The 23,821-nt window shown below is 47.0% G+C and overlaps 1 protein-coding gene across 2 annotated transcripts in view; it reads left to right on the plus strand.

Annotated features, from left to right (window-relative positions):
* The window catches only part of NHSL2 (NHS like 2), a gene marked incomplete at both ends in the record, with an annotated part of 248,043 nt that overhangs the window by 101,075 nt on the left and 123,147 nt on the right, over window positions 1–23,821 (plus strand). The window contains one exon of one of the 2 annotated variants that reach the window (XM_080795069.1): window positions 7,741–7,809. The exons of the other annotated variant lie outside the window; for it this stretch is intronic. Coding sequence (XP_080651195.1) covers window positions 7,741–7,809 — 69 coding nt within the window. The remainder of the gene's footprint in view (window positions 1–7,740; window positions 7,810–23,821) is intronic. 2 annotated transcript variants of the gene reach the window in all.

Here is a 23,821-nt window from a genome sequence, read left to right on the forward strand (position 1 = left end):
GCAGAGAGGCAGGCAGAGAGAGAGCGGGAAAGCAGGCCCCCTGCTGAGCAGAGAGCCCGACATGGGGCTTGATCCCAGGACCCTGAGATCGTGATCTGAGCCGAAGGCAGATGCTTAACTACCTGAGCCACTCAGGCGCCCCTATATAGGTTTTTTATATAGAGTTTCATGTCTTCTGTAAATATCAGAGTTTTACTTCTTCCTTACCAATTCAGATGCCTTTCATTTCTTTATGTTGTCTGATTGCTGTGGATGGGACTTCCAGTGCTATGTTGAATAAAAGTGGTGAGAGTAGGAATTCCTGTTCTGTTCCTGACCTTGGGAAAGCTCTCAGTTTTTCCCCATTGAGTATGATGTTGGCTGTGGGCTTTTCATATAAAGCCTTCATCATGTTGAGGTATGTTCCCTCTAAACCTACTTTGTTGAGGGTTTTTATCACAAATGGATGTTGTACTTTGTCAGATGCTTTTTCTGCATCTATTGAAAGGAGCATATGGTTCCTATCCTTTCTCTTATTAATGTGGTGGATCGTGTTGATTAATTTGTGAATATTGAACAACCCTTGCAACCCAGGAATAAACCCCACTTGATCATGGTGAATGATTTTTTAAAATGTATTGTTCAATTCAGTTTGCTGGTATTTTGTTGAGGATTTTTGCATCCATGTTCACGAGAGATATCTGCCTGTAGTTGTCTTTTTTTGCGGTGTCTTTGTCTGGCTTTGGTATCAGGGTGATAGGCCTCATAGAATGATTTTGAAAATTGTTCTTCCTCTTGTGTGTTTTTTTTTAATAGTTTGAGAGGAATAGATATTAACTCTTCTTTAAATGTTTGGTAAAATTCACCTGTGAAGCCATCTGGTCCTGGACTTTGGTTTGTTGGGAGTTTTTGGGTTACTGATTCTATTTCATTACCAGAAATTGGTCTGTTCAAATTTTCTATTTCTTTCTGCTTTAGTTTTGGTAGGTTATATGTTTCTAGGAATTTATCCATTTCTTCTAAGTTGTCCACTTTGTTGGCATATAGTTTTTCTTGTGATACTGGTGTGTGGGGCGGGGTGGGAAAACAGAGAAGGTCCGCGTGTTTAACTGCACTGCAACAAACAGAAAGGAATGCGAGAGCCCCAGAAACTCCCACTGGGGCAGAAATCTGATGTCAGGTATTGCTGAACAGCAGCAGGCAAATTTGTCTGGACCTTTGGATGCAGAAGTGGGTTTGTCAAAATTTGGTTCTTTTTTCTTTTTTTAAGATTTTATTTATTTATTTATTTATTTATTTGACACAGAGAGAGAGCACAAGTAAGGGGAGAAGCAGGCTCCCCACTCAGCAGGGAGCCCGATCCCAGAATGCCCAGATCATGACCTGAGCTGAAGGCAGACACTTAACTGACTAAGCCCCAAACCCCGCCACCAGGCTCCCCAAGTCAGACCTTGGTTCTACGTAACTTTGAGAGCAGAGAGGTTGCACAGAAAACGGATATGGTGCATCCAGAAGCTTGACTCTGGAGCCCTTGTCTGCCTTCTCTGCCACCCTGTCCCCTCCAGCCACCACCAGTTCCAACCATGGCTGGGAGAGGAGGGGAGTGGGGAGCCACAGCCCCAGGGCCACCAGCTTCCTGCAGACCCAAAGAGCTCACAGGCCTTGCTTCAGTCCCCCGAAATGCTCTGGCTTGGCTGGGTGGGCAGGAAGCTCTCGGACCAGTCCTAGAGGAGGCAAGATAGGGCAGGGGAGGTTGGGGAAGGCTGGGCAGAGAATCAGCTAAGGACACACCCAGGTGGCTTTTATCCTGCAGACTCTGTAGGAAGTCTGGAATCTATCACCTTGGAATCACCTAGAGCTGAGTTCACGTCACTTAATCTTGCCAAACCCAACTTTACTGCTCTTGATGTGATGTGGTGAGGAGTCAGGAGGCAGTGTTTGTATAGCGCCTGGCCCATATTTCAAGAGATGGGAGCTGTTGAGCTCTATAATGTTGCAAATGAGCAATAAACTATTAGATCGGTTATTATTTCTTGTGGGTTTGTGGGCCAGACGCTATGCTAAACCATTTACCTCCATTATCTTTTTGATCCTTAAAGGAAAGATAAAGAAATTGAATTACGAAGCAGAAGAGTGACTCATCAAAGGTCATCCAGCTGGCAAATGACAGAAGCAGCATGTGCTCCAGGCAGAGCGGCTCCAGAGCTGACACTTAGAACGGACCACCTGCCAGGCATTAACCCCACTTCATACACGGGAAAACATAGGTTTAGAAAGCGCTAGTGTCAGGACAGAGCTCCCTGGGGCTTTAGACTCCAGGCTCTGCTGTGAAACATGCTGTGCGACCTTGGGCTAGTGACTCAACTTCTCTGAGCTTCCGTTTCCAAATCTGAAAAAATGTCCGAGTCCAAAGCCTCTGGCAGCCTATACTGTGAGAAGCAGTATCCCCTGGGAGAAGGTGGAGGGGAGGGAGCTCAGAATCTCCTGGAGACAAATGATGAGAAGACAGGGGTGTGACACAAAGCGGAGGCCGGTCTGGAATGCAGACTTGCCAGAGTGAATGCGCCCAGCTTGTACGACCTATTTAGCCGCTGGCCTGAGAGTCCAGATGACCAGGTGGGCGGGAGTACGTATGGGCCACTCTGTTGGCACACCCACACGGTGAGCCGCTGTTGCCACCTAGGGGACAGGCAGTGACCGGGAGCCCAGACCAGGGCTGTGGCTGAGCAGTATTGCACATTCCCCGTCTCCTGCTGGTTTCCGGAGTGGAAAGGGGCGGCCCAGGCTTGCTCCAGGAGTGGGGAGGAAAGTGAGGAAAAGAAGCTGAGAGCCGCTCTGGTTTGGGATTTATAAATAAATCCATCTGGAAGTGTTTGGGGCTGAGGGAGCCTGAGGCCGGCCCCTGCAATTCAGGCCATGTGGCACATATTTCCATTCACACCAAACCCACCCCCCACACCCCCAGTCCCAAGAGACTGTCTGATTGGGCCTGTCTGCTCTGGCCCTGAGCTCGGCAGGAACCCCTCAGGCCCCGCCCGGCTTCCAAACCCCCACCCCAACCCTCCTCTCCTCCCAGCCCAGCTCTGGCAAAATGTCTTGCAAGGGCTTCAGGACATTTCATGGGCTACTCAAGTGTTGCTTGAAGGAATGAATGGATTTTCAAGTCCGCATCTAACGGGTAATGCATTCCTCTTAGTAGGAAGGGGCCCCCGTGGTGGTTATGGAAGATGAGGCGTTCTTAACTTTTGGCCTCCCATCTCGAGATTCCAGCAAAGGCCAGCCAAGGTGCAAAGGCACTGCCTGAGTCTTGTTCATCTTTCTTTTTTTAAAATATTATTTATTTATTTGACAGAAAGAGAGAGCTTAAACAGAGGGAGCTGCAGAGGGAAGAGGGAGAAGCAGGCTCTCCATTAAGCAGGGAGCCCGACACAGGGCTGGATCCCAGGACTCTGGGATCATGACCCGAGCCGAAGACAGATGCCCAACCGGCTGAGCCACCCGGGCGCCCCACCTTGTTTGTCTTTCTATCCCCAGTGCCAACCATAACGCTCAGTGGGTATTGGTTTTATGAAGGGGTGAGTTGATTCATCAGTTTAACAAACAGCGCACACCCTCCTGGTCTGTGCACTCTGCTGCATGCTGGGAACATGGTAAAGAACAAGATAACCAGAGTCCCTGCTCTCATTGGGCCCACGGTCACAGTGTTTCTCAACGAGATTAGCCTTCACACTCGGAGGAAGACCAGTCTCTGCACGTGTGGGGGAGCTCCCTGTGCATTGTAGGATATTTTACATCCTGATTCCTGGAGTCACTGGGACTACGTTAAATGTCCCTACGCATTCCCAAATACTTCCAGGGGGCAGAAGGACACCTCCCTCTCCCGGCTGAGGGCCACTGCGGGGGAACTTGACAGTGAGCCAGGGAAGGAAGGCCATTCCCAGGGTATGAATGCACGGAGTCCTCTAAGTCCTCATGTAAATCGGGTGGCTTAGAACTGGGAAATCAAGTTTGCTCTACAGAGCTGTAAAATGCTCCTTCAGTCGGTGAGTTGGGCCCCTGAAGCCCAGACTGTAGCTGAGGTACGTGGTTCTCCCAAGCTGGGTCAGGGCTCAGGTGCACCGTGCTGGCAGCTTTCAAAATGCTGATGAGTTGGCTACTTGGGAAAGTCCAGGAAGCCACCAGAAACTGGTCCCAGGGCCAGATGACAGGTCAGATCCCAAGATAATGGATTTGGGATAAATCCACATTGAGGCTGGAGTTAGAGTTGAGGCCCAGGACCCATTGAGATTGTCGAAGGAGAAGATACTGGAGGAAAAGGAAAGAATGAATCCAGGATAAAGGCCAGAGCTAGGGAAACAAGCCCTAGTGGTATCTCTTCGCCGCCCCCCTCATTTCCATGGCCACGGTCAACACCCCAGTTCAGGATCTCGGCCTGTGCCAGGACCATTGCAGCAGCCTCCTACCTGGCCTCCATGTTTCTGGTCTCTGCCTTCCAGAATTCTCTTCTTAAAACACAGTGTTTGTCTTGTGCCTTCCCAACATTCACCAGGTCCAGCCTCTCCAGCCTTGCATCTTAACCCCCTGTGGTCCAGCTTCCCATCAACCTGGCACTCTCTTGGCAAGCAGGCTCCAGGTGCTCCTGCCCAGGCTCATTGTGGCTCATCTGCTAGAACTTACCATCAGGCCGCATGGAGCCCCAAACACACACTGCCCTTCTCACCTCCATGCCAACTTCCCCCCAAGCCTGGGCTGCCTTTTGACATCTCTCTCCATTTGGAAATATGCACCCGGGCTTCAAGACCAGGCCAGGTCTCCTCTCCCTGACGCCTCAGAGGCAAGCAAATGCTTTCCCACCGCAGCGCTCCCTCTCCACCTCTTCAGTTCCGCCGCCGGGCTCTCTCTCCCACTAGACTAAGAGTTCTCTGAGGGCAGCAGCCATGTCTTGTTTTTTTTTTTTTTAAGATTATACTTATTTATTTATTTGACAGAGAGAGAGGGAGAGATCTCAAGCAGGGGGGAGCGGCAGGCAGAGGGAGAGAGAAGCAGATTCTCTGCTGAGCAGGGAGCCCCACATGGGACTCGATCCCAGGCCTCGATCCCTGTGATAATGACCTGAGTCTGAAGGCCGACACTTAACCAGCTGAGCCACCCAGGTGTCCCAGGAGCCATGTCTTGTTTTGCTTTGTAACCCCCTTACCCAGCTCAGTGTGAATGACTGGGAAAGTAGGCTTGGGGGATGGTCTGGTAGGACAGGGCAAAGAAGACATGGGATGGGTTCCCCCAGGCCTTACCGTGGCTCCACTTAAGCCACTTTTAACTGCTCTCCCTGCATCAGCATGGTCCTTGGATGAGGATTCATGAAAGAGCTAGGGAAGCGAAGGAAAAAGATGCAGAGCCAAGGCCAAAGCCAGGCAGAGGGAGCGGTGTGGAGAAGACAGGAGAGACTGGGGCGGGGGTGTGGGGGTAGAGGAGGAGAGGGGCGGGGCGTGGAGAGCAAAGGTCTGCATCATCAACTTACCTCCCTTGGGGGTTCCAATAACTTGGAACAGAATAAGAAAGATTTGGGATTCTGCAAATGCAAGCAGCTGCTTAGGCCGGTCAGCTGAATGTATAGTTAATTAAGAGGCATTAGTGCCCTTCGGTGCCACGCTGTGCATGGAACCATATCCTGCTGGGATCAGATGCCAGCTGCCCAGGACGCTCATTTAGTAAAGAGCCAAAAACAGCATCGGCATGAAAGAGCTAGAGAATTCCTCCGAGAGCTCTTCTGAAGGGCACCAGGGGGGCCACCGGAACCACATCATTGCCCCCACACCGTGGGCCTAGAACTTGCCAAAGAAGAGCGGGCCCCAGAAGAAAACCAACATGTGGCAAGCAGCTAGTATCCCATAGGCCGTGCCAGATACATTTTACACGCTTGAGCTAATTTTTGTCCTTGATGCAACTTGGGGGGTAGGGAGTGGTGGTGTCCTTATTTTATGGATTAGACAATTGAGGTCCCGGGAGAGGTAAAAATGTGGCCCGAGGGAACACAGCTCGAAAGTCTTGGATCTGGGATTCCAGGGCAGGTTGTCCCTTCTCTAGTTGGCAACTGTGTGCTCCGAGGTCTTGCTGACTTTGGCCGTGGGGCTGATCTCTTTGGATTGATTTCTTTGAACATAAACAAAATACCATCAGTTTTTCCTGGCTCTGGAATGAGCTTTCAGAATCATGTGCTGTGGTGTAGTTTCCAGCTGGGTGCCTTTGCTGGGGGTTCACAGTTATGAAGCAACAGGCCTTATCCCGAGGATCAGCAGGGTGCTTTTGTTCCCAGGAGATGCTGCAGACCCAGGGGCTCGTGGACTGTGGGGCCAAGTTTTCCAACTTCTCTTCCCTCCCAATGACCTGCCTGTGGTTGATGGTTGACTGTCTTCCCAAGCAAATGTAAAATTCCCTATCAGAGTCATGGTACCTCTGAGATGTTTGCCACACCGTATTCTGAGCACCTCTGGAAACTGTCCCTGTCTGCTAAGTTCGTGACGCATGTGATCTGTCTGCTGCCAGGCTGTGAGTGATGGGGAGCAGAGGACAGGAGGTATGGACAGCGTTGCCCAGAATTCTGATGTGACATGGTTAAGCCAGCTCACGAAGGGGCCGATGGAGGCAGAGTGGCTGGAGCCCATTTGGGGGCAAAATGGCACCCAGTATGACCCCTCTAGAGTTGTGGCTTTAGGGTGGGGTGGGTTGCTTAGAAAACCCACGATGATAGTTTCCTGGAATTGCTCGGGAGTCGGGAGTCAAGCACCGTCTGGGGATCTTTGGGGCTTGACCTTTGGCCTAGAATTACACAATTCAGGGAATCATCATGCTGCCTGCAGGGCCTTCTGGAATTGTGTCAAATAACAGGATTTTCAGGGATGCACAATGATAAGCAGGGTAACAAGTCTCTGGTCTTGAGTTTGGGCTTTTGCTCTGGTCGTTTTACCGAAAAAGGATCCCTCTGCACAACCTTTAATATCTATTTGGAATCCAAGCACTTCTCACCACCTCCAACGATGCCATCTCCTGCCACCCTAGTACAAGCCATCGTCCCGTCTTGCCCATCACCAGTCTCCTCAAGTGATGCTACTTGTTTTTTTAGATTTTTCATTTGTTTATTTGAGAGAGAGAGAGCAGAAGTAGGAGGAACAGCAGGCAGAGGGAGAAGCAGGCTCCCTGCTGAGCAAGGAGCCCCACGCGGGGCTTGATCCCTGGACCCTGGGATCATGTCCTGAGCCGAAGGCAGAGGCCCAACCTACTGAGCCACCCAGGCGCTCCAAGAGATGCTATTGAAGCCTAGGCTGAGTATGTTAGTCTTTCGCTCAGCGTCCTCCAACTGCTCCCCTTCTCAGTCACAATAAAAGAAGTCTTGATGGTGGCCTGCAAAGGCCTCATCATCTGCCCGCACCTTATGTCCTGGACATTCTCTTCTACAGATTCCTCCATCACCTCCTCCGTTCAAGTCGATCCTACTTTAAGCCTTCCAGACATATTTGTGCTTTGTACTTGTTCTTCCTTCTGCCGAGAGTGTTCCCCAATGCCCCTTCCCCCACCACAGTGGCAGTCATGATCCCAGGAGCGAGTGGTCATGGGAACCAGGGAAAGGTTGCTGTATGGAGAGGGCCACCTGGAGGGGGCTGTGGGCTTTGGTAGAGGGGTGCAGCCAACCCATGATGAACCTGCACAGAGAGAGCTGATAAAAAAAAAAATCTCATCTTCTTTTTCTTTCTCATCTCCTTCCAGGTGCCTCCCATTGGTCAAACCTAACCCGAAGCCAGAGGGCAAGGGAAGCCGTTGATGCAGTCCGCACAGGTCAGCACACGAGGGCACATGGCTGGGTGGCGAAGGGTGGAGAAGATCTGGTGGTAGAAATGGAAGACATCCAGAACCACCTGGCTCTCTGACCTCCTTCAGATCTCCACCAAAACGTTACCTTCTCAGGGAGGCCTTCTCTGGCCACCGTTTCTAAAATTTCCACCCCTGGCACCGAACACCTTATATCCTCCTTCCAGGCAATGTTGTTTTTTTTTTTTTTCATGGCACTTAATACCACCTAATGTATAATTTATTTATCCTGCTTATCATCTGCTCCCTGCCTAGAATGAGAGCCCCATGAGGGCAGGGACTTTGTTGTAGACACTGCTGGTGATCAGTGTCTAGAATACCACTTGGCTCATAGTAGGTGCTCAGTAAATATATGGTGAATGAGTGGATGCTCTCAGGGACCATCCTACTGTGAGTCTGCTCTCAGCCAGGCGCAGCATAGGTATCCAGTTGTTGGTCATGCCCACTGCTCTCAGTTGCCTCCAAAGAGGCTCAAAGGCTGCCATGTTTTGGGGTCAGAGGGTAGGGGAAGTCTTTGCTACTCCCATGACTGACACCTGCGTGACGATGTGTCAGCTTGAACCTTACAGAAACTACCGTTGCACTGATTAGTATGGGCAGAACTTTGTGTGGTTTTTAAGTTGTCAGCAGCCGTGGGTAGGTTCATGGTCATGGGCACATTGGCCCTTCCGGGTGGTATTTCTATACTTCACTAGTGGTACGTTACGGGCAGGCCCGTCTCCAAGCTAGGTAAGGAGCCACTTCCTTGAGGCTCAAGGGCAGGGGTTCGTGAGCCGGGTCTTCTGGCCATGGTGGTGGTGAAGCAGGGATTGGCTGGTTCAGGATAAAACAAACAGGTTTGGATTCCTAGAACACTGTAGCTATGGCTGGGATGTTTTCACTATACAAGTAGCATGTGAATATATTCTCATTGTGGAAAAAAAGAAACCAATAATCCAGCTACAGTTCAAAACCCTCTTCCCTCCCCAGCTCTGTTCCCCAGAGGAAACCACTGTGATCACCGTAGAGTGCCCTCTTCCACATCTTCTTCTGTGTATATATGTATATATACATATGTATGTATGGTTGTGTGTGGGTATTAAAGATAAATGCTAGGAAACCATAGACACCGATTGATAACTTACTTTTTTCACTTAACAGTATATCTTGGAGGGACGCCTGGGTGGCTCAGTCGGTTAAGCGTCTGCCTTCTGCTCAGGTCATGATCCCAGGGTCCTGGGATCGAGCCCTGCATCAGGCTCCCTGCTCATTGGGAAGCCTGCTTCTTTCTCTCCCATTTCTCTCTCTCCCGCTTCCCCTGCTTGTGTTCCTGCTCTTGCTATCTCTCTCTCTCTCTGTCAAATAAATAAATAAAATCTAAAAAAAAAAAAAAAAACCCAACACAGAGAAATCCCGTAGACCCTTCAACCAGTTTCCCTCAATGGCAACCTCCTGCAAAACTAGGGTGCGGTATCAGAAGCGGGACACACATGCAGTCAAGATACAGAAGATTTCCATCATCACAAGGATCCTTCGAGGTCCCCTTTCAGAGCCACACTCTGAAGCTCTAGCAACCACTCCTCTGTTCTCCATTTCTAAAACGAGGTCATTTCAATAATGTTGTGTAAATAGAATCATACAGTAGAGGACCTTTTGGGGATTGTTTTCTTTAGTCAGCTGAGTTCTCTGGAGGGTCATCCACGTTGTTGTGTGTATGGATATTCTGTTCCTTTCTACAGACGAGTAGTTTTCCATGGCTGGGATATATTGTACATAGTTTAGCCATTCACCTGTTGAAGGACACGTGGATTGTTCCTAGTTTCTTGGCTACTATAAATAAAGCTGCTACAAACAGTCATAAAACTGTAGACAGTTTTTATTTCTCTGGGAGACATGTCCACAAATGCAAGGGCCAGCTCGTGCTTTTCAAGGAACTCTCTGGGGACATCTGGGTGGCTCAGTCGGTTAAGCATCTGCCTTCGGCTCAGGTCATGATTCTAGTGTCCTGGGATGGAGTCCCGAATCAGGGGGTCTCTGCTCGGCGAGGAGCCCGCTGCTCCCCATGCTTGTAATCATGCTCTCTCTCGCTCTCTCTCGCTGACAAATAAATAAAATCTTAAAAAAAAAAAAAAGTAACTCGCCAAACTGTTTTACAAAATGGCCATATCATTTTACATTCCTATCAGCAATGTATGACAGATCCAGTTTCTTGGCATCTCCACCAGAATTTGGTGTGGTCACTATTTTTTTTTTTAATTTTAGGCATTCTGGTTGGGTGTGTGGTGATATCTTGTCGTGGTTTTACTTTGCATGTCCCTAATGGCAAGCCATCGAACATCTTTTCATGTGCTTACTTGCCATCCATATAGCCTTTCCAGCGAACTGACTGTTCATGTCATGTTTTGATTAAGTAGAAGATCTAGCTCTCAATTCCAAACACTTTTCCTCTTCCTAAAAATTTCATTTTCCACCTCCCATTTAAGTTTGTGATGCATTTTCCAGTTTTATTGAGATATAGTTGAGGTATGATGTGTGAGTTTAAGGTAGATAATGCGATGATCTGATACACATATATATTGCAAAATGATCACCACGATAAGATTAGTCTGTGATGCATTTTATTTTATTTTTTTAAAGATTTTATTTATTTATTTGACAGAGAGAGACACAGCGAGAGAGGGAACACAAGCAGAAGGAGTGGGGGAGGGAGAAGCAGGCTCCCCACTAATCAGGGAGCCTGATTCGGGACTGGATCCCAGGACTCTGGGATCATGACCTGAGCCGAAGGCAGACACTTAACAACTGAGCCACCCAGGCGCCCCCTGTGTGATGCATTTTAAGGTGATTTTTTTTTTTTTTTTGAGAGCAAGAGTGAGAGAGCGTGAGCACACATGCACACACGAGCATTGGTTGGGGTGGTGGGGGAGGGGCTGAGGGAGAAGGAGAGAGAGGATCTTCCCAGGGCTCCATGCCCCACACAGAGCCAGAGACAGGGCCAGATTGATCTCACAACCCTGAGATCATGACCTGAGCTGCAATGAAGACTGGGAAGCTAGACTGACCCAGGCGTCCCTTAAGTTGATTTTTTAGAGGTATGAAACAGGTTGCATTAGTTTCCTGAGACCGCCATAACAAATTCCCACGAACTTAGTAGCTTAAAACAAGACAAATGTATTCTCTCATGGTTGTGGAGCCTAGAAGTCTGAAAGCAAAGCATCAGCAGGGCCATGCCCTCTTTAGAGGCTCTAGGAGGAAATCCTTCCTTGCCTCTTCCAGCTTCTGCCAACAATCCTTGGCTTCCTTATCCTGTGGCCACATCACTCCGACCTCTGCCCCCAACTTCACATCAACGTCTCTGTGTCTCTTTCATAAGGGTATTTGTCGTTGGATTAGGGCCCACTTGAACAATCCAAAATAATCTTCTCATCTCAAGATCCTGGACTTCATGACATCTGCAAAGACCCGTTTCCCAGATAAGGTAACCTTCACAAGTTCTGGGGATAAGGATGTGGACATAGGTTTTCAGAGGCTACCCTTCAGCTCACTACACAGATCAAGGTTCTCTGTTTTGCCTACGTGCAGTAGCTCCAGCACCATCTGAAAAGGCCATCTTTCTTCCATTGAATCGCTTTTGCATCTTTGCTGAGAATGAGCTGAGCATGTTTGTGGAGGTATATTTCTGGGTCTCTACTCTGCTCCGTTGAGCTATGTATCTATCCCCCCACCGGGACCATACAGTCTTTGTTATTGTAGCTACATAAGTCTTACAGTTGGGTAGAGCGATGCCTCCCCATTTCTCTCCTTCTTTTGCAAAATTGTTTGGCTGTTCTAGTTCCTTTGATTTTCCATATAAATTTTAGAATAAGCTTGTCTGTGTCTAAAACACCCTCCTGAAATTTTGATAGGCATTTCTCTAAATCTGTATATAAATCTAAGGGAGGATTGACATCTTTAGTATGTCAAGTCCTCTAATCCACGAACAACCTGTATTTCTTTTTTTTTAATTTTTTAATTTTTTTATAAACATATAATGTATTATTAGCCCCAGAGGTACAGGTCTGTGAATCGCCAGGTTTACACACTTCACAGCACTCACCATAGCACATACCCTCCCCAATGTCCAAAACCCCACCCACCTCTCCCGACCCCCCTCCCCCCAGCAACCCTCAGTTTGTTTTGTGAGATTGAGTCTCTTATGGTTTGTCTCCCTCCCAATCCCATCTTGTTTCATTTATTCTTTTCCTACCCCCCAACCCCCCCATGTTGCAACAACCTGTATTTCTCAATTTATTTAGATCTTCCTTGAATTTCTTCATGAGCTTTTTGTAGTTTCTATAGCATACAAGTCCTGTACGTGTCTTGTTGTATTTGCACTTAAAGTATTTCATTTTGAGAAATTGTAAATGGTATTGTATTTTTAATTTTGGCATCCATTTGTTCATTGCTAGCATATAGAAATACAATTTATTTGTCTCTGCTTATCTTGTATCCTACAACCTCACTGAACTCCCTTATTAGTGCTGGGAATTGTTTTGTAGCTCCTTGGGATTTTCTTCACACACCATCATGTCATCTCCAAATAGGGACGGTTTTATTTCTTCCTTTTTGCTTTGTCTGCCTTTTGTTTCCTTTTCTTGCCTGATTATACCGGCTAGACCTTTCAGCACTATGTTGAATTACAGTAGGGAAGGCGGACATCTGTTAGAGAACAAAAACTCAGCTGAGTAAATTTGAAAATCTAATTGGCTTTCTCAGGTGATTCATGAATCTGGCAGTATCCCATCTAGCAGAGGGGAGCTCTGAGGAGTTGTACAAAATGGAAGGTTTTTGTAGGAAGGAACATGGGACAAGAAGTCATTATCAAAAGAAAGGAAAAGATTGTTTGGGCAAGTTCGCTGTACCTTAAGGGGAAGGGCAGGGAGTCTTATTAGGTGGATTACCTTATCTTCCCTTGAGGAATGGAGAACCCATGTGACAGATTATCCCCTTGGTGCCGATTGGAAAATTCCTGACTGACCGGTTAAGACTATGTTTCTAGGGGAGGTGGAAAGTACAGTTAGATTCTGTATTAAACTCTGGTTTGGTGACTTGGCCTAAATGCTGCCATTTTGGGCCTGTGGTTTTCTGTTTAGTACATTCTTGCTTTGTTCCTAATCTGAGGAGGAAAGCATTCAGTCTTTCACCATGAAGTTTAGTGTTTTCTGTTAAGTTTTTTATAGTTGCTCTTTTTCACATTGAGGAGATTCCTTTTTCTATTTCTGAAAAGCTCTTTTTTTAAAAAATCATAATGGGTGCTGGGTTTTGTTAAGTGCTTTTTCTGCACTGATATAATTATGTAACTGCTCTTCTTTAGTCTGTTAATATGGTGAAATACACTGACTTATTTTGAGTTATTGAAACTGTCTTGCCTCCCTGGAATGGACCCCACTTCTTCTTACATATTACTGAATGCTACTTGCTAATGTTGTGTTGGAAAGTTTTGCTTCTTTATTCATGAGGGATATTGGTTTATAGTTTTCTTTTGGGTCTGTGACTGTCATCTGGTTTTGGCATCAAGATAATAGTGGTTTCAGAGGCGCCTGGGTGGCTCAATCGGTTAAGAGTCCGACTCTTGATTTCAGCTCAAGTCGCGATCTCAGGGTCATGAGATGGAGCCCTGTGCCGGCCTCCTCACCGAGCATGGGGCCTGCTTAAGATTCTCTCTCTCCCTCTCCCTCTGCACCTCTCCCCAACCCTGCTCACGCTCTCTTGCTCTCAAAAAAAAAAAAAAGGTAACAGTAGTTTCATAAAATAATTTGGGAAGCATTTCCTCCTCTCCTGTTTTCTGGAAGAGATGGTACGGGACTGGTATTAACATTTGGTAGAATTCTCCAGTGAAACTGGAAGTTTCTTTTTGGGGGAAGTTAAAATTATGAATTCAATTTTCTTAATAGTTATAGGGTTATTCAAATCATCTATTTCCTATTGAGTGAGTTTTGGGAGTTTGTGAAACTAATCAAGGACTTGGTTAGTTTCATCAAAATTCTCAAAGTATGTAGAGTTGTTAGTATTTCCTCACTACCCTTTTGATTTCTGAAGGGTCTGCAATGATATTCATTTGGTTCCTGATATTAGTAACTTGTGTGTTGTCTCTTTCTTCTTTGTAAGTGTTACTAGAGTTTGTCAATTTCACTGACCATTTCAAAGACCCAGCTCTTTGTTTCATTGATTTTTCTCTAATTGTTTTCCTGTTTTCAATTTTATTGATTTCTCCTCTTATTTTAATTTCCTGTCTTCTGTTTGCTTTGGCTCTGTTTTGTTTCTTTATTCCCTAGTTCTTAAACTAGGAAATTAGATTATTGATTTGAGACCTCTTCTCTCCTAGTATAAGCATTTGGTGCTATAGGTTTCCCTTGAATGACCACTGCTTTAGTTGCATCCCACAAATTTTGTGATGATGTACGTTCATTTTCATTCAGGTCAGTGTATTTTTAAAATTTCCCTTGAGACTTCATCTCTGACCCATGGGTTATTTGGAACTGTGCCATTTAGTTTCTGAGTGTTTAGATATTTTCCTGCAATCTCTCTATCATTATTGATTTCTAGTTGGATTCCATTGTAGTTAGAGAATACATTCCATTTTCTTTTCATTATTTAATTTATCGAGGTTTGTTTCATGGCACAGGATGCTGTCTAACCTGGTCTGTGCTCATGGGCACTTTTGAAAAGAATGGATATTATTCTCTTGTTGGATGGAGCGCTCTATAAATGTCACATTGGATCCTGTTGGGTGAGGGTGTTGCTGAGTTCTTCTATATCCTTGCTGATTTTCCACCTGGGAGGTCCAGCTCCCCATTCAGCCTTCTCTGATGTCACCTCGTTGGGAAATTTGGGGTGCCTAGCTACCACTTAGTAAGGGTAGAAGTCTATGTTTTCAACCTTTCCTTTGCAGATGGGGTTGGAGATGGGGTCCCATTTTTTTTTCTTCCTGTATCTGGCTGAAGTAACGTAGTCATTGCCTAGAATTCTCTGCTGGGCTAGTACCTCCTTTTTTGGTCCTTTGATTAGAGGCACAGGCTTTTTGGTTTGGCTTTGGGTTTTGTCTGTCCCCGTTGGTGCTTCTAGATTGCCGACTTTCTGAGCTTCAACTCTGGGATATATGAAGCAAAACAGAGATCCAGGGAACATACCCCCATGTCATTCCTGTAGTCAGGAGGTCTCTTACTGGTGTACATTCTTCCCTCCATCTTTCAGAGTCTTCTGTGTTGTTTTATTTATTTACTTATAATGTCGAGGGGTTTGGGGTATACTTACTTAGTTGTTAGTTTGTAGTTTTACTTAGTGGAAGGAATAAGGAAATGTATATCTACGTTGTCTTCCCAAAGGCAGAAGTCCTGACTTAATCTTTTAAACTGCTACATAAGGGATGTCTGGGTGGCTCAACTGGTTAAGTTACTGCCTTCGGCTGAGGTCATGATCTCAGGGTCCTGGGATCGAGTCCTGGGATCGGGCTTCCTACTCAGTGGGGAGCCTGCTTCTCCCTCTGTCTGTTACTCCCCCTGCTTGTGCTCGCTCTCCTTCGCTCTCTCTCTCAAATAGAGTCTTTGAAATAAATAAATAATAAGAATTTAAAAAATAAGATGTTACATAATTTTGCAGAGTATGACTTTCAGCAGTTTATTTGACTATTTACTTGTTTTATGAACTAAGATCGTCTCTAAACTTTAATGGCTGGTATTTCCACAAGAAGCCATTCAATAAATATTTGTGTACATGCGCAAGAGTTTCTTTAGGGTGGATATTAAGAAGTGGAGTTGCTCTGTAATAGGGGCTGTGCGTTTTACATACTGGCAGATGCTTCCAGATTCCCTCCAGCGATCCTGCACTTCACCCAGTAGTGTATGAGAGCCAGCACTTGATATAATCAAACATTTAATTACCAGTGTGATGGGTGAAAGATGGTATCTGGTAGTTGTTTTTATTTGCTTTTCCTTGATTACTAGAGGTCAAGCATTTTTTCAAATGTCTACTGGCTATTTGTAACTTTCCTTCTGAATTGACTGACCATATACTTTGCCATACTTCTTTTGGGTTGTTTGCCTTTTTTATTGACTTACAGAGTCAATATAGATAGATATAGATCAATATCATGGATATGTATATCAATATATATGTAAGAGAGATTAATTTTTGACATATTACGTATGTTGCAAATCATATATGTCTCCCAGTTTATCATTTGTCCTTTGTCTTTATTGATGGTGTCTTTAGTCTAAGAAATGTTTTTTGATGGAGATTCATATTTATCAGCTGTGTTTTTTTGCCTTTTGAGTTGTGTATGTGTGCTGTTTAAAAGGGATTTCTCTGCAACAGTCACAAATATATGCATCTACATATTTTTATTGTAGTTATAGGTATGTTTTATATTTTATATTTAGTTGTTTGAGCTATCTGAGGTCATGTGTGCATGTGCATGTTGCGTGTGTGCGTGTGTTTAGTATGTGGTAGGGATCTAATTTAGTTTTTTTCCAAATGAAAAGCCAGTTGTTCCAATACTTTGTATTGAATAATCCATCCTTTTGGCACTGGCTTATAAATGCCACTAATATCATTTATTTAACATCTTTACATGTGTGGTTTGGGGGCTTTCTATTCTCTTTCACTCTTTATTTGTCTATTTCTGAGCCAGTACCATACCTTACTAATTATGATAGATTTGATACTTCGTATAATAAATTATCCTTCATTGTCATCCCCTCCAAATTGTTCGAGATTTTCTTGTGCCTGTTCTTTTTCATATGCTTGTCTAAATCAGTGTGTCAGTTTCCACAAAAAAAAATTCCTGTGGAGATTTGCTTGGGATGGTAATGAGTTCACAGATTAATTTAGGGAGAATTGAAAACTTTTCTTCTTTTTTTCCACTCTACTTGTCCTCCTTCACAAAGAACACTCGGGCCCACGTGTTTGGGGCTAAATAACCCACACATACCCTCCCCCACATACACACACATTTGTTTCTGTGTATTTGTAAAAGCCTGTACTTCAGACTCCCAGGGTAAATATTGATTAGAAACATGGACTTTTTTTTAAAAGATTTTATTTATTTATTTGACAGAGGGAGACACAGCGAGAGAGGGAACACAAGCAGAGGGAGAAGGAGAGGGAGAAACAGGTTTCCTGCCGAGCAGGGAGCCCGGTGCGGGCCTCAATCCCAGGAACCTGAGATCATGACCCGAGCTGAAGGCAGACGCCCAACTGACTGAGCCACCCAAGCGTTCCATTGGGGTCATAGTTCTCCATCCAGGAGAGCCTAGGATGACAGCAAGTGTGAGTGGTGGAGGATGGGAAGAAGCAGCAATTGGGGGTGGCCCCCTATCCCAAGCTGCTGGGATCCAAGCGTCAGGTCCTGAGGAAATATGGAACCACGAATTCCCAGCAGGGTGCTCTCCTTCGCGTCCATCTATATAGGGTTAACAGGGGAAGGTGAGCTGAGTTAGTAGCTGGGCCTATTGGGCCTAATGTTCTGGAAAGACTACAGTGTGGGTATGAAGGCGGTTCTGACTTCCTTGGGTCCACTGCTGACATAACACTCCCCAGTTCTGTGGAATTTCTGTCTTGGCGGGGGTGCCAATGCTTAGAAAATTTACCCTCGAGTAAAAATGCCCCGTTCTACCACAACAGAGCCATGCTGCCTGCCCAGTGGTGTGTTCATGGAGTGTCACCAGCCAGCAACAGGTACTCACAGCCGGTTGGAAGGTCTTGATCCTTGGCTTTGGGATGGAGTTGCCCCCTCAGTTGCTCTGGCAAACAGTAGGCCTAGAAGGATATTCGGTAGCATAAGGTAGGCTTAGAGTTTCATTGAAGCCCTCCATATTTCTCCCAGGGAGCCTGTAGGGGCTGGTTTAGAGGTTCCTGGGGATGTGCAGATGCTATCTAGGCAGGGAATTCTCCTCTCCCCATGTTCCATCTGGCTGAGAGGATGGACACTGCCCCAGGACATGTGTAGTCCCCCCTACACACACACACACACACACACACACACACACACACACACAAGATCATGGTCTCCAAGGCAGTAGTGGGGCCTAAGCCACCACCCTATGGATTTTAACACCTAACAAGGCCAGCACACGATCGCTGTAGTCAAGAAGGCAAATCAATGGCAATAAATACCTTATGAGAGGTACAGAGTTCCTATGTGGATCTTATTTACCTCGCTTTTTTTTTTAAAGATTCTGTTTATTAAAAAAAAAAAAGATTCTGTTTATTGGCCACACCTGGGTGGCTCAGTCAGTTAAGCATCTGCCTTCTGCTCAGGTCATGATCCCAAGGGTCCTGGGATCGAGCTCCATGTTGGGCTCCCTGCTCAGTGGGAAGCCTGCTTCTGCCTCTCCCCTCTGCTCATGCTCTCTCTCTCTTAAATAAATAAATAAAATCTTCAAAAAATATTCTATTTATTTAATTGAGAGAGGGAGAGAGAGAACGAGCAGGGAGGAGGGGCAGAGGGAGAGAGAGAGAGAGAGAGAGAGAAAGAAGCAGACTCCCTGCTGAGCAGGGAGCGGACCGTGGGGCTTGATTCCAGGACCGTGAGATCATGACCTGAGCCAAAGGCAGACCCTAAACCGACTGAGTCACCCAGTCACCGCTACTTATCTCACTTTTAAAATCCAATCTATCATTAACGCTTCTCCCACTCTTGGATCTGTTTCTTCCCCCTCCCCCATTTTCATGCCTCCTATTTAGACCCTACGGAGTGCTACTGGACAACCACACGCCCATTTCTCTAATCTGTTTTCCTTTAGTGCATCTTCCCAGCTCAAAGTTCTGATCATGTCTTCTGCTCCATAGTAAAACATGTTCACAGAGTCAAGCCCAGCACCCCCCCACTTTCTTCCCAACTGCCATTTATACCTTTCCTTTTCTTTCCCAAATAGTCAGTGTTTCTTATAGTGCTCGATTTTGAAGGTCCCCTAAGATGTGGTCCGCCGTTGCCTTTCTGCCTGTGTGTGTTGAGCGGGTGCTTAGGAGGACGCTGCAGTTTGATGCTGTGGGCAGCGCACCTTGAACTCTGGAGTCGGGCAACTGGTTCATCTAGTGGCCCCTCTGCTTCTTAGCTTCTTGAAGCTGGCCCTCACCTCGTCTTTCTCTCACCCTCACTTTCCCATTCTGTTAGGTCCCTGTAAGAAAACGACCCCTAGCTGAGATGAGTGGTAAACACTCAGAGAGGGTGGCGGTGAGCGGGGCTTCCGGCTGCGGAAGCGGCCACGACGCGGGGGCTGGGGCGGAGTTAGGTCCGGGCAGGCCGAGCAGGTGCTGGCGCCCAGGGGCCGTCGGGGGCCGCCGCGGGGCTGCTTTCCTTTCGTGCGCAGAGCAGCTCTGCGCGTCTTGGTGAGTCACTGGGCGCGTGCAGAGGCGGCGAGTGGCGCGGGCGCAGCCGGCGCGATGAGTCACGGTCCCTCGGCACCTCCGGAAGGAGAGGCTCCTTGGAAGCGGCCCCGCTCCCGCCCGCGTTCCTCCTCCACCCCACTGATCGGCCGAGGCGGCCTCGCGCCCGGCAGAGGGCGCTGCAATGCAGCCGCTCCGGTGGCCGCACCGGCAGGCGCTGCTTCTGGCTCAGAGGGAAAGGGAATGGGGCCCAGGCAGTGAGCTAGGTGGGGAATGTCTCTGCAGCCCCGGCGGTGGCTTTGTTTTTGACACAGATGTGAAATGTACCTGAAAATGATCAGTCCCTGTGCAGAGGGATGGCGCCGATGGGGTGCTACTGGAGAGAGCGTCTTTCTTTTTCTTTAAAAAAAAATTTAATAAACATATAATGTATTATTAGCCCCAGGGGTACAGATCTGTGAATGTCAGGCTTACACACTTCACAGCACTCACCATAGCACATACCCTCCCCAAAGTCCATAACCCAGCCACCCTCTCCACAGCCCCCTCCCCTGCAACCCTCAGTTTGTTCTGTGAGATTGAGTCTCTTAGGGTCTGTCTCCCTGCCGAGAGGAGAGCTTCTTCTTGCTTCCTGCAAGCTTTGGAGTATAGTCCATGGAAGCGGGCGACTTCCCCCACCCTTCCCCAGAAAGGGTCCCTGATTGGGCGGGTCTCCCCTTCCCAAAATCGTTCTCCGCAGGTGTCGCAGCCCTTGATCTTCTCCCCTCGGACCTTTCCCACCAACGATGAGGGAGGTTACAGAGATTTGGGCTGACCATTACGCAGGGCAGGAGAAAGCACTTTGGCTAACAGGGTGCCAGGGTTGCAGTGCCAGACCCGTCTCGAGGCTGCTGTGTGACCTTGGCCATGCCATCATTCATAGATTCAGAAAACATTCACGGTGACAACAAGGTACTAAGGATAGGGGAGCTGGAAGAGGCCAAATCTATGAACAGACAGTTACCCCGAGGGCCCCACACATAGGTGATCTGTTAATGTTTGCTGAAGAAATAAGTGGTATGACTTCATCATGGCACACTAGGGCAGGAGCTTTTTGTCACTAATGTGTCCCAGGTGTCTACAACAGTGCCAGACACACAGTGGCTGTTGAGTGTTTTGTCAAATGCACAATAGAGAAATGTGCGGAGTTTTCTATGAGTACGGAGGGTGCCTACCCCACAAGAGTATGTCAGGCTTGAACCAAATCTTGAGGAAGAGTGGGTATTAGCTGGGCATGCAGGCCCGGAGGGGAGGGTGATACAGGCAGAGAGAAGAGCCTGTGCCAAGGTACAGAGCCCTCAGTGTCCTCACCTGTCTGCATCTCCCATTCCATCCCATAAGAAGAAAAGGGCAAGGCTGGCCCTGTAGTCGCTCAGATTCTTCTAGTTCTAAGAATCTCTGATCCAAGAAATGAATACATTTACCCATGTTAGGGCCTGATCAGTGTTGAGCAGCTTTGTATTCCAGGAGATCTGGGTTTTGACTTCGGCTCAGCCTAACTTCAGAATAAAGGCTTAGCGATCTTAGGCACCTCTTTTCCATCCCATCACTCTCTCTTTCACTTTGGAAATCTCCCTCCAAATCCCATACAATCAATTACACCACAAAAGTCAGCACTTCTTTGTATATTGCCATGATTTTCCTTTGTATTAACTAGGTTGTTGAAATAAAGCCTTTATTAATTACGGATTTTTAAACTAACACAGGTTAATTGTGGTCAACATGAAGAAGTATCACAGAAAAAAAGAAAAATCACCCATATTTTCACTACCTGATGTAGTTACTTGAAGATTTGTTATTAAAATCCACATGCGTGGGGCACCTGGGTAGCTCAGTAGGTCAAGCATCAGACGCTTGATTTCAGCTCAGGTCACGGTCTCGTGGGTCCTGAGCTTGAGCCCCACACTGGGCTCCATGCTCAGTGAGGAATCTGCTTGGGGAGTCTGCTCCTCACCCCCCACTTGCACACTCTCTCTGTCTCTCTTTCTTTCTAAAATAAATACATAAATCTTTTTTTAAAAAATCCACATGCATGTGAACTTATAAAACCCACTGTCACAGATGGCTTCCCTATAAGTTTTATGTTTCCAACAAAACATGAGCTGGGGGCAATCCTCTCTTACCCTCCATTAGTTGTATTTCTGATGGGAAGAGATGTTGGCTGGTCCCCCGAAACTTCAACTCTTTTTTTTTTAAGATTTTATTAGGGACATCTGGGTGGTTCAGTCAGTTAAGCATCTGCCTTGGGCTCTGGTCATGGTCCCGGGATCCTGGGATCCAGTCCTGCGTCTGGGCTCCCTGCTCAGTGGGGAGTCTGCTTCTCTCTCTCCTTCTGCCTCCTCCTGTTTGTGTGAGCTCTCTCTCTCTCTGTCTCTGATGAATCAAAAAACAGATAAAGTCTTTTTTGAAAATAAAGATTTTATTTATTTGAGAGAGAGAGAGAAAGAAAACACGAGTGAAGGGGAGGGGCAGAGGGAGAGAAAGAAACAGACTCCCCCCTGAGCAGGGAGCCTGACTTGGGGTTCGATCCCAGGACGTTGAGATCATAACCTGAGAGCTGAAGGCAGACGCTTAACTGACTGAGCCACCCAGGTGTCCCAAAACTTCTGCTCTTTAGCTGACTGTAGACCATGCGAAGTCCTCAAAGAACATACTGCTGAGAGGACTTTTACTGGGAGCAGGGCTCTGGACCCAAACCACTATGTAGCTTCTTCACCTTGTCTAGAGTTGGCCTAGATTATGTGGGAGCCACTAGGCTTTGTTCCAGACCAGAGACAGCACTGAGCAGCTTTTTTGGGGGTGGGGAGCTGGGAGAGAGGCTGCTTATGAACTTACTTCCCTACCTGCCTGAAGGAGCCCCCACAAGTAAACCCATAACCCTAGCTTGCTCAGTTTCCCTTAGCCCTCCCACAGAAAGATTCATCCCCAGCACACTGGTCCCTTTTTGTGGCCTAGTTCCTTGCTATTCAGCGTGTGATCCATGGGCCAGCAGCATAGACAGCCATATCTCTAGATGATGGTTTGTATGTTAATGTTTAAGATGTGAAGTGCAAAGAGCAGATTCCATTTCAGAAGGTCTAGGGTGGAATATGAAATTCTTCATTTTCTTTTTTTAAAGATTTTATTTATTTGACAAACACACAGGACGAAAGAAAGAGAGAGAGAACGAGTGCATAAGCTGGAGGAGCGGGAGAGGGAGAAGCTCCTAATCAGTGAGGAGCCCAATGCACAGCTCGTTCCCAGGACCCTGGGATCTCCCCTAAGCCAAAGGCAGATGCTTAACCCACTGAGCCACCCAGGCGCCCCTGAAATTCTTCATTTTCTACCGTGCTTTTGAGTAATAGAAATACAGCTTCTTCACAGAGCGCACCTTGTAGCAAAGATCTGGGAGCCTGCTTGTCCTCCCTTAAGGTGAAGGGGCAGGAGAGGTCTCGAGTGTTCCCTAGAGGTTAGAATGTGTAGATGCACGTGCGCGCACGCACATGTACACACACACACACACACAGGGTTGAGGGCTGTATCGTGGGTGTTGCATATGTGTTTGGTGAATGAATACATGAAGCTGAGGAGTAAGAAGCCCTAAGTCTGCACTCACACAGCCTCCAGCGATTTGCCCATTTCAGTGTCAAAATTAGCTTCTCAGTCACCAGATGGAATTGGTTCCTGGGCCATTTTTTGCCCTGGCTCCATCTCTCCTTTCTCATTGCTTCTGTTCTCATTCAGATACTTCTCTTGTAGCCCCTGCCTTCCCCCCTCTGGTCCCTTTCCCCTCCAGTTTTACTAAGAAGACTCTGCAGCTATGATCTAGGCCTTGGCAACATAGTTCCAGAATCTTCTCCACTCTGACCCTGCTATTGCTACCTTGGTTCTCTGGTTCCTGGAAACCACATCTGGTTTTCCCAACTCCCCTAGTCCTGTTACAGCCTGGCACTTAATGCCCCCTTTCATCCAAGTTGCTGCCTCTATGACCTGCCCTGCCATGCCCTTGGACTTGACAGCTCTCACATTCCAGACTGTTGACAGTGCCCCAGGCCTCTGGATGGTCCACAGGGGAAATCTAACATGGAGGCCTCATTCTCTCTTGCTATATTTCTATGACTTTATATATCCTGCCTTCATAAGTAAGTTCTAAGCTCCTTGAGGGCGGGGTGATCTGTGTCTAGTCCTCTTTATCCCTTGCAACACTGGCATCTTCTTTCATTCATTCACTCATTTCTGAAGGACCGAATGTCCTTTCTGTGCCAGGCACGATATCGGGTGTTAGGGCGGCAGAAGGAAGGCAGCTGCAGTCTATTATGTCCTGGGAGATTCCAGGCAACGGAGAAGTCTAGTAACATGAAATTGGCAAACCAATTGTGGGCCCAGGCTGCTAGAAATACCTGTGCACATGGTGATGAACAGGCAGGTGCTGCCCAGGCCTGGAACAGCTAAGGAAGAAATTTGGGTTTCCAGATGCTGGAGGACTACCTTTAGGAGCCTGGGGAAGCAGTGGGAGAAGGAGATGGCGCATTGTCTGCTCTTTCCACAGTGATTGCACAGAAAAGGAAGTAGCCATTATGGTTCTGACAAAAACAGTATTTCCAGTTGTTACCTGAAA

Source organism: Martes martes (assembly GCF_963455335.1).
Source record: "Martes martes genome assembly, chromosome: X".
Lineage (NCBI taxonomy): Eukaryota > Metazoa > Chordata > Mammalia > Carnivora > Mustelidae > Martes > Martes martes.